The sequence below is a fragment of the Bacillus rossius genome, chromosome 11, assembly GCF_032445375.1.
Source record: "Bacillus rossius redtenbacheri isolate Brsri chromosome 11, Brsri_v3, whole genome shotgun sequence".
NCBI lineage: Eukaryota > Metazoa > Arthropoda > Insecta > Phasmatodea > Bacillidae > Bacillus > Bacillus rossius.
In genome coordinates, this window is record NC_086338.1 from 22019612 (window position 1) to 22040732 (window position 21121).

Here is a 21121-nt window from a genome sequence, read left to right on the forward strand (position 1 = left end):
CAAAATACCAAATTTTATTGTCATGGTCATTGGATTATTTTCTTCTAAAAAACATAGAAGGATAGATTTAGTTTATAATAACTGCACTTAAGCATTTCAATTTCAATAATATACTAAATGATATCCTCACATAATGTTTTCCTATGTTGTTAAAACCAGAGTTCGTAAATTGTTCAACTTCATTTTTAGGCGAAATGAATTGTTCAGCTAATTTTACAGTGAATTGTTCAGATTCGTTTCAAGTTAAGATGTATATAGTGATGCTCAAAGATGTTCTCTCAAAGGAAAACATTAAAAACTAAATTAAATTTGTGAATACCATATGTTTATATTACTATTGTACTACTGTAATTATATTTTAGTGCTTAAGGAAAGTAAGTTCAAGGGAAAAGTATAAACTATCGGTAATTCAAATTTTGTAAGTCAATGCTGTATTTAACTTAAATATTGTAAATGTAATGATGTTGTAAATACAATATATTTATTTATATATAATTACCAACAAAACAATGGATAAAATTATAGACCTTATTTAAAACTGGTTACATGAATAACACTCTTGCTAGCAAACTGTATCTGAATTTTGTGTACTTTATATTTTATGGTAATAATTTGTATTTATTTTAAAAAGACTTCACACTGCATAATTTAACATTTGCTATATTATCAGTGTGAGCGGCATATCCGTAGGCTATTTTGTAGGTAAAAACTTCACTCCCCACAGTAACTTGGAAAAAATTGTTGGTGTTTATGTGATTTAAAATGCCCAAAAGGCATCATTTTACACCTTAAAATCCTATTTTTTCCAGGGGTAGGCCCCCGGACCCGCCGCTTTAAAAGGGAGGGGGGTCGGTGATTCTTTATATAAAGAGCCCAATGCTGTGAACCCCCATTTTCAAAAGGCACCAGCCGCCACTGACTGTATTGTAAATCCCCATTCTGTGTGAAGTACCCATTCTATGGGGAATCCTCCTCCTGTGGAATAATACCCTTCAAGTGCGCTGGAAGGCTAATGCAGTCGCCCGAATACCGCTAGGTAGCGGAGGCTGCTCTACAGGTGCTGGTGGCTGGGACAGTGTCTTATCGCAGTTACAATCTGTAGTTGCCCTCTCTGTCGCACCCGGGCCGTACCGAGCCGAGCTGGGCGACGAACAGTGTTGTCAACCCCACGGGCTAGCCTCGGGTGACGTGTCACAGCCGAGAGGTGACGTCAGCGAACCCTGAACTAAGGAACGCACGTCCCTTGCCAAGAATGTATACTCGGCTTCCTGCGGCGATTGTGGTGGCCGTATCTCAGCCTATAGCCTACCACAGTTAAAATCAAAAAATTTGTATGGTAATTTTGTTTTATCACGTATATTCCTATACTTATATACGTACATAGAATTGATAATGTATTTTGTGTTCCGTTGTTTTGTACGCAGATAGTATGAATTAAATTGGAAATCTAAAAATGACTATATAGAAAACAATGATTTAGGTAATGTATTTTTAAAATAAACACTTATACAAACATAGTGTTCAATCAAAATTATATTCTAAATAAATGATTTCGCTTAGATGTCACTCTCATGCGACATGGGTCGTGTATTCTATCCCAAACCTCTTTTTTACTCAATTTATGAGCACTGGGTTGTTACCATAACACTGTTATGTACAATAAAACTGGTGATTTTCAAGAGATATCGCAAACTGTTCTCTGTGAAATTGTACGTGATCTAAATTGCATTCGTAACAGTTTACTTACTAAATAAGGAATGGTGCATGGCTCAAACTTTTTATCTTGTCACCTTTAGTACGAAATGTGTACTAATTTTTTATGATAAAGTATCTTTAACATTAAAAAAACTATGTGGAAGGGAACACACAGTTATTTATCATATATGGAGTTCAAAACCAATATAAAAAATAAGCCTATCTTCGAAATATGTTGTTGATCACCAACTTGTTTGGAATCCCAGTTTTTCTTTGGAATTTCCAAACATTTGTATATTTTTCTTACAGATGTTTTTAGTGTCTATTTACGTTGCCTATTTGTACAAAGTTTTGTAGTTATATTACATGTATTATTTGTGGAAATTGCCAAACATATCTAAATGCAAATCTGAGTTATTTAAATTAGGCCATTATACATTCTCATAATATACATATGTCAACAAGCATTTTGATATTAAATCCCTAATATTGAGAATACAGTATATGGAAGTCTTCAAACAGCTGTTTATATTTTATTTTATTCTGTATATTTTGCCAGATGCTTTTGTTCAGAAATCACTGATATTATCTCAATTGAAAATTTCTTACAAATGGCGATCACTAACAGCAAGGTTCTTCCTCAATCAAGTATTAATGTAACAAGGAATTTGTAAAACTGTTTGTCGACTGCTGCACACAAAGCAATGGGAGATATTTATTTTCATTTAGGTATAAATTTTTAACAGCCGCTATACTAGCACGCACAATGTAAATTACCATATCTGGTCAACTGTTTAATTAATTTTTTTTAAACTTTTATGTACAAAAGAAAACACACAGTATAATATATCATTTTAAAGAACTATTTAGGCAAATACTATTAGAATACTTTAACTGTCTTGTACCATTCTAAACTGTAACCTGCCCTATGGCGAACTCCATCTGGCCTTTGCTCCGGCTAGTACTGGGTAAAAACACGAGATTGGTTGCGAAGTCAAGTGCAATAAAAAATTTTTATTTTAAATGGTCTTTCATGTAACTTGGCTGTATGGCTCAGTTTTACATACGTTTGATATTCTATCTCAATATCTGGCTTGCTTATATTTTAATCATCAACTATACTGTGCCCTTAGCAGATTAAATATCATGGGACCGGCATTTATGCTACAGGCCCCAGATTTCTTAACTATCGAACTGTGCCGGGACCTTTCGAAGGTCGATACGTTAATCTGTCTGCGAGGCTAGTTCAAGACTACCGTTTTTCTCTCTTCGCACATTGTCCCTCGAGGAGGCCTGTTCGGTGCCCCCGGAGCTCTCGCGGTCCACCAACCAGCGCTCCTCGACTATCATAGCCCCCCCCCCCCCCCCCCCAAGCCAAATTACGTGTTTGTGGTCAGAGTTTTATTGCGATATGTTTGAATTTTTGTATAATTTACATTGGTGCACTGTAACATATTTTATCTTATTCGATTAAAAATTGGTGAATTATTTAGAAATAGTTTTAAAATTAATATTTGTTTGGCCTTGAATACTGTTCCTTATTGGCCAGTACCAAAGAAAGAGACGGTCAGTCTGACCGTTAAGCGGGGTGGTTCCACAGCCCCCGAGCGCAGGTCAGCAGGAAATCCCTCGACAAAGGAGTTCCGTTAGGCCACACATAGTGCATAGATTGAATTGTTACATTTAACGTCTTAAATCATACTTAAAACATAGCATTAATAAATTGATATATTATATAATTATAACTAAACATAAAATAAAAATAAGTAAATGAGCGTATTACAAAACATATTTCCAACAAAAAAAAACTAGTGAAAAATAAAAGGTTTCTGAAATCAAATTTGGACATTATTTTATATTGTCTACAACAAAAACCAAACAATTAGAAAAGAAATAACCCACAAAACGAATTATTAATTGCTAAGAAGTTAAAATTCAATACAATGCACACAAGACCACCCGAATATCAACTGAAATAATTAGAAAGATAAAATGTTTTTAAAGAAGTGACTTTTCAAAATAGTTAATTAGTAAATAGTTTTTATTAGCTACCAACGAAACTATTAAATACAAAAACATATTAACAACAAAATGGTAGATGCCTTAATAGTTAAAATTCAATACCTGTACAAAAATATAATGCCAATAGTAAAAATACTTATAAATATAATAGGGTCTGTCCACAAGAAAGTGGACATAAAACATTTTTTCAAAAATATTTTTTATGCATACAATTTAATGTTTTTCAGAGAGCTAATATATGGGAGTATGTTGGCTGCCTTGATATTTTCGGCGGGAAAAATGTTTACTTGTATTATTAACAGCTGATTGTGAGTACACAGTACTGTTGAAGTGATACTAACATACATTAACCTTATCTGTAATTGAATTTATCTTTACTTTTATGAAAGACGGAAGATAACTGGATGTGACAAGAAAATAACTAGGATAAAATGTAAGTGTAAATAAATATTTCATTTTGATTTATTTGAATTTAGTATATATTCTTAATGCTTGATCAATATCAGGTCATGCAATGTAACGTGAGTTACCAGAAACAAACATTTTTAATTTTAAAATGATAAATATTTATATGACATAAAAGAACTTTCAGAATTACTGCAAGATATTTGTTCCAAGTAACCCCAAGACTGAAATAATTTTTTTACATAACCTCAAAATTAATATTTCAGTCTTACATTTGTGTAACGTGAGTTACCATTTACCTAGGCCTAGAATGATGTTTTTAATATCATGACGCTTTTGCTGGCTATAGAGTTTCCTTCCAATATTTTATTACAGGACCGGTAGAAGCATATGTATGTCAAAGCCAAGACGGGCATCTTAGATTCATTAATAAAGGTTAATATGGGTCTTGTTCGTTAATAAAGTATATAGGTTTGTGGTAGGCTTAATGTAGGTTGCAAATTTGTTCTGAAAACATAATTTTATGTTACAGAATTATTTTTTACAGAGACATGGCATTAAGTACGGCAGAAAAGATGAGAAGGCGGCGACATAAATTAAAAGAAGAGGGGAAGTATGAAGAAAACAAAGAGAAGCAGAGACAACAAATGAAGAAAGTCAGAGACAAGGAAAAACAACAGCTTTCAAAGCTTAAAAAAAGAAGACAAGAGGCTATAAGATTGGAAGAAAGAAGGAAAACAAGAGAGAGAGAGTAGCTAGACATAGATGCTTAAAGAAAGAAAGACAGAGAAGTCAAGCTTCTCCATGTGTCATGTATAAGAGTGCATGTTCATCGGGAAAAGCCATTAAACATGCTAAAATGGCACTACCAAAATCACCACGTAAGAAAGCATATGTAGTAAAAAAATTTTTTGTATCCATCCCAGGCATCAACGATATTAATCAAACTAAGCACACCAATTCATTGGCTTTAAGTTCAGAGACAATTAGTAAAGTCATTGAGTTTTATGAACGTGATGACATTAGTAGACTAGCCCCTGGTCTGAAAGATGTAACAACAGTAAAGCATAGTGATGGTTCTAAACAAAAGCTCCAAACTCGACACCTTTTCTCATCAATTCGTGAAACTCATGCTTTGTTTTGCAAAGAGAATAGAGAGACTATAATTGGTAAAAAAAGCAAATTTAGTGAACTGCGATCTAAACATGTAAAATATTCCAGTAGGTTGCCACACAACGTTTGTTTATGCAAATACCATGAAAATTTCATTTTGGCTATAAATGCCTTGCATTCTACTTTTCCTTGCTTTCGCAAGTACACTCAAAATTTCTGGGATAAATATCTCTGTCAACCTCACAGAGAAGATTGCTGGCTAAGTAATTGTGAAGACTGTAAAAATAAGCTCCGTAAGTGTATGGCAAAACTGTTAGAGGAGAATTCAAGTGGCATGTTTGGAAAGAGCTCCCAGAAGGTCTACGCAAGGTTGTAGAGGATGACAGCGCAGAAACACTCGTAGCATATATCAACAGTATTTGTATTGAATTTCTAAAACATTCATACACAAAAAGGGAACAAACTAATAGTTATCGAATTGACCGATCTAAGACTGCCTGTCCACACCACGACAAGAAAATTGCACTGGTACAGGTAGACTTCTCGGAAAATTACACTTGTATTGCCCAACAGGAAATACAAAGTTATCATTGGAACCAGTATCTTTGTTCACTTGTAGTCTGTGCTATGAAGGAAAGCAGCACCCTATTGTTATTGTTTCTGATAATTTAAATCATTCAAAAGATACCATTGTTGCCTACATGTCGAGAATATTTGATGAGATTCCCACAGAAGTAAGCGAAATCAGAGAATGGTCAGATGGACCAAGTTCTCAATTCAAGAATAAATTTATTGCTGCCAGCTTGAAGCCTCTTGAAAAGAGACACAAGAAGAAAATCATGTGGAATTATTTTGCAACATCACATGGTAAGGGACCGGTAGACGGTATTGGAGGATCTGTTAAGAGGCAAGTTCGACAGGCACTGTTGAGTGGAAAAGGTGTTATTTATAATGCTTCTGATTTTTGCAGCTTAGCGAAGCAAGTTAGTAATGTCACTGTATTGCACATGTCTGTTGATGAAATTGATTCGCTGAATAAGCAACTGGACGTGAAAAGCATATTTGAGGAGGCTGACACTGTTCCAGGAATTACGAAAGCACGTTGCATCATTTGGGAAAAGAAATGCTTGAAGACCTATGCCCTCACAAACAAAATTTCACAGTCAATTTCTAGTTTTCCTTCAAACTCTGAAAAAAAATCACAGAGTTTTCCGGTTTATAACCTTATATATGACAGTGAAGATAACTCATCTGATGATGATGATGATGATGATGTGGAACCAGTGGGTTCCATCTCAAAAGTTGCAATAACAAATGGAATTTTTGTTCTTGTTGAATTCAGTGAAGAGAAAAACTCGCATATTAAGTTTCGATATGTGGCAATATGTCAAAGCGAAATCAATGAGCAGTATGATGTCAAGATAATGTCTCTTAAGAGTGTCAACAACAGCAAGCAAGTTTTTAAAATTGATGAAGAAGACATCACTTTTGTTAAAGAAAATCAAATTGTCAAAGTTTTACATTGTACAGAAATTGTCATGCGAGGAAAGCGGATGCATTACAAATTCAAGAATAATATTAACATTAAAGAAAAGTAGTTCTTTCTTATGATTAGACTGTACATACAGATATAATAAAAAATAGACATTTTTATTACATAAGTTGTAGTAACACACTACTAACTCATTTATACAGTAGGCCTAATGCATTGACAAGCACCTTTAATTAGTGTTTCGTTTGTTTTATTTGTGCTTTAAAGTTTTAAGTCCAAAATTGATATGTATACAAAATGTAACGTGGGTTACCAACATGTTAATGCTTACATTTTAATTTTGACAATTGAGCTGTTGTATATGATTCTGTAACTTTACTGATTGAAATTTGTAACTGTATATTTGGCAGGATAAATAGCATTTAATTTTTAAACTGACTATATTAGCAGAAAATTAAGATCGGAGATATAATTTGAGAATGTGATGTCCCTTTTATGTTACGTGAGTTACTAGACAATTTGGTTTATTATTAAGCGCAATATTAATCAGAAGTACATGAAAATTGAGGCTATTCTTCATAAATACAAAATGGATGTTTTCTTACAGTTTTAAACATTTTCCTTGTGTTAGAATGAGAATAATAACACAATATACCTCAAATTAATTGTCAAACGGTAACATGAGTTACCATGGACACACCCAATATGGTTTTTGGCATTTACAATATGTAGTGATTATTTTGAGCTTAAAAATAATTTTTTATGATAAAAGTATTTTGTATTGGCTGCCTATAAACTTTTTATTGCAAAAAAATATTAACATACAGAATGACTTGGCAGATGTTTATAAAATATTTTGCTACACTGTTTACATCGATATAAATAAAAAATGAATTGGAAAATGTGTTGCTAAGCGTAAAACTCAAGAACGGCTCGAACGATTTGGCTAATGTTTTTTTTAGTATGTTCGTTAAGGCACAAGGAAGGTTCTTATAGAGAGAAAAAAAACGTAAAATTGCGAGGAAAATAGTAAAAACACTTTTGTTTTCCCATACAAACCACAGAGTAAATTAAAACACTGTAGCTGACAAACATTTGACGTCAATCAAAACAAAACAAAGGTGCGTTAGGATTATCTTTGGTATGCCTTCAAGTTGATTAAGCTGTATTGCACATAAAAAGTCTTTGGAAGCATTAGACAGAACTATGAAATACAGTATAGTATAGTAGGTTTATTGTCCAAGTCGACCACAACAATATACAATTATATTGTACATGTAGTATAGGACTCGTCAAGAATATTAAACATTATGAATACATATTTAAGTACAATCATATACACATAAACAAAAATAATAGTAAAAAAAATAATGTACATCATATCATAATAATAATACTTTTTTAGCATAGTTTTGCTTCCATAAAATCATTAATAGAATAAAAACAATTCCAACAGCAAATCTTTCATTTTTTTTTTTTACCTGTGAAACAATCAAAACCGATTTCCGATTTAGTGGAACATTGATTTTGTTAGCAGGAGATTTTCGTCAAACATTACCAGTGATTCCATGGTCAACGCCAGCGGATGAACAATATTTCAAGTCTTCCATTTTTGTGAAAAAATGTTAAGATACTAAATTTAAGGAAGAATATGCGTGTCAAATTGCAAAATGATCAATGTGGAGAAATATTTTCAAAGCAACTCATTGACATTGGCAAAATCCCTGTAGTCGTTTTGACTGGCTGCATTACATTTCCTGTCAATTCTTGTCAGTTTACTGAATCAAAAACCGAGCTCATTGATAAGATGTTCCCAAATGTCGCTCAAAATTACAGAGATAATTTTTGGTTGATGAACGAGCTATAGTAGTTGCCAAAAACACTAATGTAAATTAAATAAATTTCAAAATTCAAAATGAAATTGCCGGTGAATTAAGGACATACAAAACAATTGATTGCGCAAATAACCAAGATTATGTTGTTAACTGTACCTACACCACGAATTTTTGAACTCGCTGGATTGTCCAGGATTACCGCCTCATAATCTTAGAGTTAAAAGTAGGATCGGTGGTCATAATGTGGCAAAATATTAACAAACCACGTCTTTGAAACGGCACATGGCTAGCAGTGAAAAAATTGCTTAACAAAATGATCGAAGCAACCATTCTAAAGGAAAAATATAAGGGATTATGTTGTGTTGATACCTCGCATCCCAATGGTACCAACGACGTACTATTTAAATTTAAATGACTGCAATTTCTAGTGCGGCTTGCGCTATGGCCATAAATAAATCCCAGGGTCAGTCGTTGAGTGTTTGCGGCGTTAATCTTGAAAACCCATGCTTCTCTCATGGACAGTTGTGTGTTGCCTGCTCCCGCGTTGGAAAACCTTCAGCTTTATTTGTTTATGTGCCAGGTAATCATACAAAAAATATTGTGTACCATAAAGCATTAAAATGAAAATATTATCACATTATTACTAAAGTCTAGCAGTGTACAATACAGGAAACTTATTATTGTAAGTAAACGGTGTTTATGATTGAGACATTAAAAAATAAAGTAAAAACTCTGATATATGTTATATTTTCTATTGGACTGCAACACGCCAATAACTTTTGACAGAACAAAGTCTGTCGGGACAGCTAGTAATGAATAAAATTTTGTTTGTTTGGCCTAAATCTATAAATCATAGCAGATCAGAAATATTTTTTACATGCAAAGGCAAGCATTTGAAATACAGCGAAGCACTGTTAAGTGAATGAGTCACTTTTCAGGTCATAATTATAGATTTACGTTAAAATTTCTCAAACTTCAGAATTTTCAGTGTGTTTATATTCATAAATTGAAAAATCACTGTATTAAGTAATTTTTTTGCATAATTGTCTCCCAAAAGTACATTTTTAATGATTTTGGTCAGTAAACGTTAGTAGAATTTAAATTGATTACTGAACTGAAACTTTAAAGTTTTAATGCAATTATACTGGCTATTTCATGATATGGTTTTAATTTAGTTGTGAAATTATTTTATAGATAACTATTGTCAGCCTGTTAAAATTCTTCAATTTTTGAGGATTTTGACCGCTAAATGAAATAAATTATCTTGTTATAAAATAAATTAAAACCATACAGCTCCAATGATCAATGAAGTAACCAGTAGCATTGCCGTTATGCATACATAAAAAGTTTCATTTCAGTTATACGTTTCATCCTTCTTATTTCTACTGCCCAAAATCGTAAATCATGATACTTTGGCAGTTAACAATGCAACCATTATGCAATATATTTACTTTTCAGTTTGTGAAAGTTAAGCCATTAAAAATCTACACGTTTAAAATATTTATTATCGTTACTTTAAAATTAAGACTTGAAATGGGATGCACATTTTTAATATTTTTTTTATAGAAAATAAATAACTTTGTTAAGTATTGTACTGTTTCCTTATTTTGAATTGTCTTTCTTTTCAAGCTGTCGCATATGTGCTTTGACTATGTACAGTGGTTGACGAACCTGTAAACCACGGAATACGTGGGTCAGCGAAACTACCCTGGAATGTGGGGGCAACAAGCTGGGCTCGCATACCTGCCGGCAGCGCGGCAACAGCACGGCTCGACACGGCCCGGTCCCCCGGGGCTGCAGACGCGATAACACCACACACTGTGGCACCTGCAGTGATGCGGGCTGCGTCAGATATATTCTCAGAATGTCAGGCGCAAAAAATACATGCACTGCTTGGATACTACAAATCTGCTGTAATTTTATTACAATCCAACAATTTGAAACATAAATAATAAAATGAAATCCGAACACACTTCGTGCATATTTCCATTTTGATATAGATTTAACCATGGAGTTTTTACAGTCTAATAAAAAATGATGTAATTACATGCCTGCACACTTTTTTGTATCAATTTATGAGCAATTTCAACTAATTTATCCAATAGATTACCAAATTTTATCAATACCAAATTTTATCGAAATATATTGTTTCGTTTTCATGTTTTGTAGGATCCAAGAAATAAATCAATCTTTGATAGCCATTATCTAAAAATTATATGCCCAAATAATCACAAATTTGGTACACTAGATGCTTTCCGTAGGATGAATAAATGTCATAAAGAAAAACAGAAAAAAAAATTTTGCGAGCAGCCCCCTTAGGTGGTCAAGTTCCAGTCAGATGTGCAGATTTACTGAACTTCAATTCTTTGATGTTACAAGTTTTCTGGTTCAACATGAGTGCCAGAAAGCAGAATGATGTATGGCTTTCATTTGAATGTGGTGAAGAACCAAAATAACTAATGTAATAAAAAAATATGTTGTAAACCTGTAAAAACCTGGTTTGAACCTTAAAGAAAACCTAGCCCAACCCAAAAATAAAAACAGGTTGTTTGGTTTTTTAAGAATAAAACTGGTCAGTGGTAAGACCTTGTACCTTTAAGGTATGCGACAGCATGAAAAGAAAGACAATTTAAAATAAGGAAACAGTACAATACCTAACAGAGTTATTTATTATCTATAAAAAAAATAAGTATTAAAATGGTGCATCCCATTTCAAGTCATAATTTTAAAGTAACGTTAATAAAGCTTTTAAACGTGTAAATTTTTAATGGCTTAACTTTCACAAACTGAAAAGTAAGTATATTGCATAATGTTTGCATTGTTAACTGCCAAAGTAACATGATTTACGATTTTGGGCAGTAGAAATAAGAAGAAAGAAACGTATAATTGATCTGAGACTTTTTATGTATGCATAAAGGCAACGCTACTGGTTACTTCATTGATCATTGGAGCTGTATGGTTTTAATTTATTTCATAACAAGATAATTTATTTCATTTAGCTGTCAAAATCCTCAAAAATTAAAGAATTTTGACAGGCTGACAATAGTTATTTATAAAATAATTTCACAACTAAATTAAAACCATATCATGAAATTGCCAGTATAATTGCATTAAAACTTTAAAGTGTTAGGTCAGTAATCAATTTAAATTTTACTAATTTTTAATGACCAAAATTGTTAAAAATGTACTTTTGGGAGACAATTATGCAAAAAAATTACTTAATACAGTGATTTTTCAATTTGTGAATATAAACACACTGAAAATTCTGAAGTTTGAGAAATTTTAACGTAAATCTATAATTATGACCTGAAAAGTGACTCATTCACTTAACAGTGCTTTGCTGTAGTTCAAATGCTTGCCTTTGCATGTAAAAAATATTTCTGATCTGCTATGATTTATAGATTTAGGCCAAACAAACAAAATTGTATTCATTACTAGCTGTCCCGACAGACTTCGTTCCGTCAAAAGTTATTGGCGTGTTGCAGTCCAATAGAAAATATAACATATTTCAGAGTTTTTACTTTATTTTTTAATGTCTCAATCATAAAAAAAGATTATTTACAAAAATAAGTTTTCTGTTTTGTATACTTTAGTAATAATGTGATGATATTTTCATTTTAATGCATTATGGTACACAATATTTTTTGTATGATTACCTAGCGCGTAAAAAAATAAAGCTGAAGGTTTTCCAACGCGGGAGCAGGCAACACACAACTGTCCATGAGAGAAGCATGGGTTTTCAGGATTAACGCCGCAAACACTCAACGACTGACCCTGGGATTTATTTATGGTCATAGCGAAAGCAAGCAGCACTTGAAATTGCAGTCATTTAAATTAAAATGGTACGTCAGTTGGTACCATTGGGATACGAGATATCAACAAAACATTCTCGCTTTTATTTTTCCTTTAGAATGGTTGCTTCGATCATTTTGTTAAGCAATTTTTTCACTGCTAGCCATGTGCCGTTTCAAAGACGTGGTTTGTTAATATTTTGCCACATTATGACCACCGATCCTACTTTTAACTCTAAGATTATGAGGCGGTAATCCTGGAAAATCCAGCGAGTTCAAAAATTCGTGATGTAGGTACAGTTAACAACATAATCTTGGTTATTTGCACAAGGAATTCTTTTGTATGTCCTTAATTCACCGGCAATTTAATTTTGAATTTTGAAATTTATTTAATTTACATCCGTGTTTTTGGCAACTACTATAGCTCGTTCGTTCAACCATAAAATTATCTCTGTAATTTTGAGCGACGTTTGGGAATATCTTATGAATGAGCTTGGTTTTTGATTCAGTAAACTGACAAGAATTGACAGGATATGTCTACAGGGATTTTACCAATGTCAATGAGTTGCTTTGAAAATATTTCTCCACAGCGATCATTTTGCAATTCAACACGCATACTCTTCCTTAAATTTAGTATCTTAAAGTTTTTTCACAAAATGGAAGACTTTAAATATTAATTGTGTTCATCCGCTGGCATTGACCGTGGAATCACTGGTAATGTTTGACGAAGATCTCCTGCTAACAAAATCATTGTTCCACCAAATCGGATTTGATTGTTTCGCAGGTATTTCATAGTTCTGTCTAATGCCTCCAAAGACTTTATATTTGCAATATAGCCTAATCATCTTGAAGGCATACCAAAGATAATCTTAACGCACCTTCATTTTGTTTGGATTGACGTCAAATGTTTGACAGCTACAGTGTTTTAATTTACTCTGTGGTTTGTATGGGTATTTGTCCTCATAGATGGTGTTTCTCGGTACACAAATGTGTGTTTCCAGAGGTCAAAGGATCAGGTCTGTGATGTGTTCAAAGAATACTGTGCACTTGTTAAAAACCAAAAGGGACACAAAACAAAAATCTTACACTCAGATAGTGAGATAGAGTTGGTAAACAGTAAGTTCTGCAGTTTCCTGAAAATGAAGGGCATTATACACCAATGCACTGTCGGAGCTTCACCACCGCGGAACGGGGTTGCGGAGCGCGCTAATCGGAAAATTGTTGGAAGGGCATGGTCCTTATTACAGTATGCAGGACTGCCAAAAATGTATTGGGCCAAAGCAGTAGCGACTTATGTCCTCAACAACAGGAGCCCGACGAAAGCCATTGAAGGAAAGACACAGTTTTAAGCTTGGTATTCAAGGAAGCCCAAGCTCAGTTACCTCAGTGAAGCCATGGCCAAAATTCCAAGAGAGATGAGAAAAAAATTGGACCCTAAATCCGAGAAACTGATGTTTATTGGTTATTTTCACAACACTAAAGGTTATTGCCTCATCAATCCAATTACTAAACAAGTGACTATCAGCAGAGACATTGTGTTATTAAAGGAAAATATGCTCAACGAAATGCCAGCAATGTTAAAAAGAAGGTGAGCCCACCTCACAAACTTGATGTATAATGAACAACTTATCTCTCAAACACCATAATCTAAGCAGTACAGGGAAATCAATGACTTCGCTGCAGATTACGATGATCAAGTGGTTCACGAGAAATGATGATCTTGAAGAAACCGCCAGTCCTCAACTGTTAAAGAAGGCCTAAAGCTGCCGATCCAGATTTTGTGACTTACTTCATTGCAGAAAACAATGAGCCCCTCACACCAGGAGAAGTTCGACAAATCCTCATGCTGCAATGTGCAGGAAATAAATTATTGAAGAACTTCATTTGTTTGTAATGAATCTTATGAGGGAGGTACTTTCACGATGGTGCAAAGTGTGCAAAGTCTGAAATCAAAATGGGTGTTCAAAATTAAAAATCTGGACTCTAAGGGACCTAAATACAAGGCTAGACTAGTGTCAAGGGTTGCGGACTGAAGCTAGGTATATACTATAAGAAAACCTTCTCACCGGTGTTTAAACACACTTCACTGAGATACCGCTTTGCACTGGCAGCAAAGGTAGACCTTGAGATAGTTCATATGGATGTGAAAACTGCTTATTTACATGGCCAGTTAGATGAAGTCATATACATGCAACCTCCAGAAGAGCTCAAGGGAAGGCCACCTGGCAAGGTTGGGCGTTTCAAAAAGGCTATTATATGGACTTAAGTATATCCTTGTGTCTACTTTGAAAATATACTAACAAAGGTGTCTTCATATGTGCCATATATGATGACGACCTTATGATCTTCACGAATGAACTGCAAATTCAGGGGCAAGTATAGAGGAAATAAGAATCAGAATTCGACATAAAAAACCTGGGTCCGGTAGAAAATTGTCTAGGTATGAAAATTAACAGGGAGGGAAAAAAATGGACAACTCTTCATTGACCACAGGAACTATATAGACAGCATTCTTGATAAGTTTGGTATGATGGACTGCAACCCCGTCTCAACCCCAATAGAGGTCGGGACCACCCTTAGGAACCCTTTGTAAAACTGAACGGAACGTGATAGTGACAATGTGAATTATGGTATTTCAGTACCACATCAGCAAGCTATTAGCAGTCTTTTGTATCTGTCCCAAGTTTCTCACCCATACATATCTTGTGCTTTTATTTGCTTAAGTAAATTTAACAACCACCCACAAAAATTACATTGGCTCTCTGTCAAGACGGTGCTCAAATACCTAAAATAAACTAGAGACTTGAAATTAGTTTTGATAAAAAAGGGATCCATGAGTTACTTAGATTCAGCGATGCAGAATGGGGTGAGTGACAATAATAAAAGACACTCAATTACTGGTTGCAGCGTGAAGATTCATGGGCGGACTGGTTTCATGGGCTAGTCAGAAGCAAAGAATGGTTGACTTGAGCACAGTCGAAGCTGAATACGTGGCTCTCAGCTTCACTGTTTAGCAAGTCTTGTGGTGTAGAATGTTCATGTGCACAGCGTTTAACTGCAACTTGAACATGAACGCAAGCCATCCGTTGTGTATTGTGACAGCAAAGGGGCAATACATCTAGCTAAAAGCAATGTAACCAACCAAAGATCCAAACATTTAGATATCAGGCATCATTTTGTTAGAGAGCATGTCCAAGACAAAACTATTGATGTTAAATTTTTATCAACAGATGACAAGATATCAGAGATCTTGACAAATTCCCTAACCAGGAAAAAACATAACCACTTCATCAATGTGATAAGGTCTTAAATGATGTATATGAATGTGTTAGGCCTTAAATGAATGTCTTGTGTTTATTATCAAAGTTTGTTTATTGCTTGCTTGTTCCTATATTGAGTGTGTTTCTTTTTTAATGTTATGATTAGAAAGTTTTTTTGTACCTACTGTTAAGCAATTTAAGGGGGATTGTTTGTTTCCTGTATCCAGTAAGTTTGTGTATGTGTCGCAGCCATTGCCGTTTGTGTGATGTTTTATCATGTGTAGTAAAAGACAATCAGTACTTATTGACCAACTCATATACCCAACAAATGGTTATTTCACAAGCTAAGTTTCCAGAATCAATACATATTGCAATTTTATTTACATATGTAATTAAAATATTAAAATTACAATATCTTGGGGAATGGTAACAGGATAGGTATACACAAAATAAAATATTGACCCAGCAAACTTCAGATGTCATCAGGGTTGAATTTTTTAATTTAATTTATTTCCTATAATATTTTTTTTTCAGAATCTTTTTCCTTGAACATTGAATCCATCAAATACTAAGGATTTGATGGTTTTTAGGATTTAATTGGTCCATCCATAGTTGTAACGTAATGATTTTTGAAAAAGAAACTTTGTCTTGTTGTATTGCAATAAAGAAGGGAAGTGTTGAGGGGAGATGCGGCCCGCAGGCAGTTCTGCATGGAGCTGAACGGGCTGGCGGTGCGGCTGCAAGGGGAGTGCCACCCGGAGACTTGCACCCAGATGACGGCCACCGAGCAGTGGATCTTCCTGTGCGCTGCCCACAAGACCCCGAAGGAGTGCCCCGCCATCGACTACACACGCCACACCCTGGACGGAGCTGCCTGCCTGCTCAACAGCAACAAGTACTTCCCCAGCAGGTGACTGGCTTCCGCTTCTCGGCCATGCTTCACTGTCCTGCATGTAGTTACATGCGTATCGCCAAGCTCTACAGACAGGTGGATAAGTGTAACAATATAGTAATGTTTGAAATACAGCTACATACGTGGATCATTAAAGTGGTACCTTACAAATAACTATGCTCATAATTTCTAAAAAATTTTTTGATATCTCAGAAAGTTTAGCTTTGGAAAAAAAAACTGCAAAATTTTTCCTTTTTTATGGAAATCTAAGTTTGCATCACTGGTAATCTTTTAATGATATTTTGAATTTTGTACTTGTGCCCTTTCAATTTTTTATTTTTTTTTTTCAAATATGCATATATAGTTGAAGTTCATAATTTTATCAAAAAACTGTTGATATTTTTGTCTTTTGAGTAGATTTGCTTTTTTGTAGTTATGCCCTTTTGGAATTTATATTATGCATATTCATCTTTTGTGGCCACTTAATTTCTTGCTGCTAAAATTATCATTAGATAGCACAGATGCACTTTATATATTGTTACGATCTAATGATGTAGGGGAAAACTATGGGGTTCGTAAGGGATAGCCCAATTAAGTTTTACTACACAGCTTTATTGATTACTAATATTTACACTAAACACAAATCACTGACACTTAAATATGTTTATCAAGTTACTCAAAGTTTGCAAGTTCCACAGTTCGCACTCCTCATGGCACTCACTGTCGCGGGACTTGGTCACCAAAACTCCGTCACCGAACTCTTGCCCCACTTACGGCACTCAACGTTGTGGGACTCTTTGCGGGACTCATGCGTCACCTGCCGCTGAACTCCGTCGTCAAGCTCTGTCGCCAAACTCCGTCGCCCAGTCAAACACTGCATCACGCCACTCTCATCCTCTTCGCCACTGTCGCACTTCCCTTCGCTCAGAATCCGCTCGGAACTCCCGCCGCACCCATGGCACTCTCGCCACTCTGTGTCGCGGTACCCTCGCTGCCCCAAGAGCTCCATCAGAGGCCAGCGTCGCGGCTGAAGAACTAGGGGTGCCTTTCTCGAACCGACGAGAGGGGCTGATGACGAGTCGCGTCATCCCGGGCCGACCCAAAGCCCGATCAATCGAGAAGGCATCACTCACTTACATCACTTCACGCGGCGGCCTACGGAATTCTGAAGGTCACTCAGCGACAGATAATGGTGCAGAGGCAGGACGACGCGTGTTTTGCTGGGTGGAGGGGGGGGGGTAGATACGACCCTTGTAATCTGGCCAGGCTCCAGAGTATTGCTAATTACCTTCCATTGGTTTGCTTTTTCTTTCCCTTTTCCTCTCTATTTCTTCTCTTGCTGCTACTTGTTCATACAGCTCTTCTTCATCTCTTCTTTGTTCCTCATTCTCTCTTGGTTCTTCTGAATCTGGTCTGGACTGCCGTTAGTTTCTCCTTGTACCATCTTCATGCCTCCTTGTGTTCTCATCATCTCTTTTCTTTCTTTCTTCACCTTTTATTGGTCTTTCTTCACCTCTTCTTGGTCTTTCTTCGTCTCCTCTGCATTTCCCCATCTTTTCTTGACTCATGTTCATTATTTCTCTGCTTTTCTTCAGCCTTTCTTGGCACTTTCCCCTCTCTCTTTAGTAAAATGGCTGGTCCTTCGTCACCGAGAAAGACTCAGTCATGTGACATTCATAACAACCAATCAGACACACGCTTTAAATACACTTTACAAAATCAGATAATCAGGGGACAAGTTTCATACATAATAAAGCTAGGTATGGGCCGGCCAACTCCTAGAATCCCACTAAATATCTAGGATTTGAAAGATTGTATACGTGAGGAAAAATATTGGAGTAAATGTAGTAAATTGAAAAATACAATACTGGTAACTTTTAAGTTTACTAGGCTTATTTATGTTTATCTTTGTACAGTGAAACCTCTATTTAACAAATCTCAAGGGACCAAAATTTGTTGTGTTTGTTGTAAAGGGGTTTGTTAAATGGAGGTTTCGCACAATATATTTCTAGTCATCATAAAGGTTCACATAAATGGCTAGAACTGTCTTTCTGACTGTTTAATACGATATGAGGAATTAAACATGAAAAAGTACATAGAATACACTTGTTTAATGGCCAACCATTTGATGCTTGGAAATTATCAATTCCCATCCCCAGTGCTTCCTGGCATGCCTTTTCTTGTAAAATTGACCCAGAGACGTTGATGTTAGATGCCCTAGCCTCTATTAACCAGTCAAAAAGTATCTTGTCCAAATCATCATTTTTACATACTTTCACACGTTTTCGATTTGTCCCTACCAGAGAAGCGTTGTTTTCGATCTGTTCCCGGTTGGATAATATGGTCGAAAGTGTAGACGCCGGGATGTCGAAACGTTTAGCTATATCACTTTTTTTTCCAACTTCATCAACTGCATTTAACATTTCTAATTTTATTTTAACGTCAATCTGTCGCCGCTTTTTAGGATTAGAATTCATTTTACAGTAGTAATGTATTGATATCCGTAACTACGTGTAGAAATAAATAAACAACAGTGAAAGCTGAAAAAACGGAAATTTAACTACACCATAGTTAAAAATATTTGCGTGTGCGCATCTTTAACCATAGAAATGCAAAATATACTAGTTCGTTTTGCCAGAGCGATGGTACGAGAGGTTTCCGCCACTAGCGCTAAATGTTCCCGCCATTTTGAACAAAGTGTGGCATGTATACACGACGTCTGTTATCCATGATGCTTTGTTTATTTATTTTCTTCCGCGATGGTGCATATTATTTTAAGGTTATACGCACGTATTTTTAAGCAGTGAATGCAAAATAATTAGTGGATGTCTTGTAGGAAATGTTTATTTTTTCGTGTTTTTCAAAAGCGGCAGTTCGTTGTAAAGGGAATTTCACTATTTCGGAACAAATAAAATTCGGTATTTAGAGGTTAAAACAGCATTGATCTTATGGCGGTTCAGCGGGACCAAAATTTTATTTCGTTGCATGGGGTTTTTCGTTAAATAGAATATTCGTTAATGGAGCTTTTACTGTACTATTCTATTACTGTTCCTCAAAATATTTTACTTTAAATATATATGTACAGTAAAACCTCTTACAACAAACTCCTTTATAACGAAATCCTCATTATAACGAATCAGTTGTTTGGTCCCACCAAAACACCATATAACCCTATGTATTTGTACCTCAAAATAACGAAGTATTTTTTCATATTTCCACCAAAAACCCCCACTACATCGAAAGCACAATTAAAAATTTTCAAAAAATTTCCTTACAATTTTCATATTTATGCAATTTGCTTAGTTAATATTACGTTTCGGTAAACAAACACAAATATTTCCGCATCTTATAATATTGGCTGACTTTGGCCATAGAACTATTGACGTACTGAAACGCACTTCAAAGCTAACACATTGCACCACCACTAGCGGGAAAAAAAATTTACTTCGTTTAATCAATGTTCCGAACTTTGCCAAGAAAATTTGTCACAAATCCCACCTACGGAAGTTACATCTGTTTCTGTGGAAATACGCATTCGTTCGTTTGTTCGTTTGTTGTCATGAATGCCGATATTTATTTTAGATTCTGTGAAAGTTTTACTTATCTAAAATTCGCAGGAGTCTTAAGAGTTGTTTTCTAATTGTGGTAAAATAAATTCTACTTAGAGTATTTTATTGTTTGGAGGTTAGCTTTGATGAATTACTTTTGTTTACATACAAATTAGGTTATGGATGCACAAAACCATGTGCGATGATTAGGACACATTTTAACTTTTTTCGGTGCTATAATTAATTTTTTTTTTTTACAATAATCGATAAAAAATAAAAGAATGCAATATATTTTACCACAAAATTAAAAATTCTGTAGCCTATGGTGTTGGTTAGGGAGGCAAAAATTTTTGTCTTAGTAAAAAAAAATTATACAGGCTTGCACAGTTGTCAATTTGATGCAAAATAAAGTATTTCTCCATTTCATTTAACGGTCAAAGTTTTTGCCTGGATTTACTTACCTTACTCTGCAAGCAGCCCTTAGCGTCGTGCATTCAATTCTTTTTAATTTCTTTTTTGTATACATATCATTTGTAGTTTTGAATTCACCTCGTTATAAAGAAATCTCACTATAACAAACACACCCGAAATCAGTCCCTTCAAGTTTGTTATACTGTGGTTTTACTGTATTAGGCAAATAAAATTACAATACATATCATGTACAGACTTTTCTGAAAAACTTAGTTCATGAAACTAATGTAGATGTATATTTGCCATATTAAGGGACCCCAAAATATGATATAGCACGAAATTTGCAGTAAACAAGAAAATTTGGCTGGTTTTAATTTTTTACTAAATTTTTTGAGATTTTTGTGGTGATATGAAGTTTGGCGGAGAACACAGGTTTCTGCAAGTTGATCGATTCCATTTCTGAAAATGCCACGCCGAAGATCATAGATCTGAAACACAAGAAACAAATTTCAATAACAAAGAAAATTAATTTATCTCGAACTTCATATTTTTTTTTATTTATGGACGCCACAAACAGGATACCTTGCTCGTGCAGTATGTGTGATACAAAGTTATACATCTTCTATCTTCATATCTTTGGTTATGTAGTGTAAAAGT

At 34.7% G+C, this 21121-nt stretch overlaps 1 protein-coding gene across 2 annotated transcripts in view; it reads left to right on the top strand.

Moving 5' to 3' along the window:
* The window catches only part of LOC134536689 (MOB kinase activator-like 4), a 66561-nt gene that overhangs the window by 7173 nt on the left and 38267 nt on the right, over positions 1–21121 (top strand). For both annotated transcript variants that reach the window (XM_063376541.1, XM_063376542.1), the window contains exon 3: positions 16314–16523. In XM_063376541.1, coding sequence (XP_063232611.1) covers positions 16314–16523 — 210 coding nt within the window. The remainder of the gene's footprint in view (positions 1–16313; positions 16524–21121) is intronic.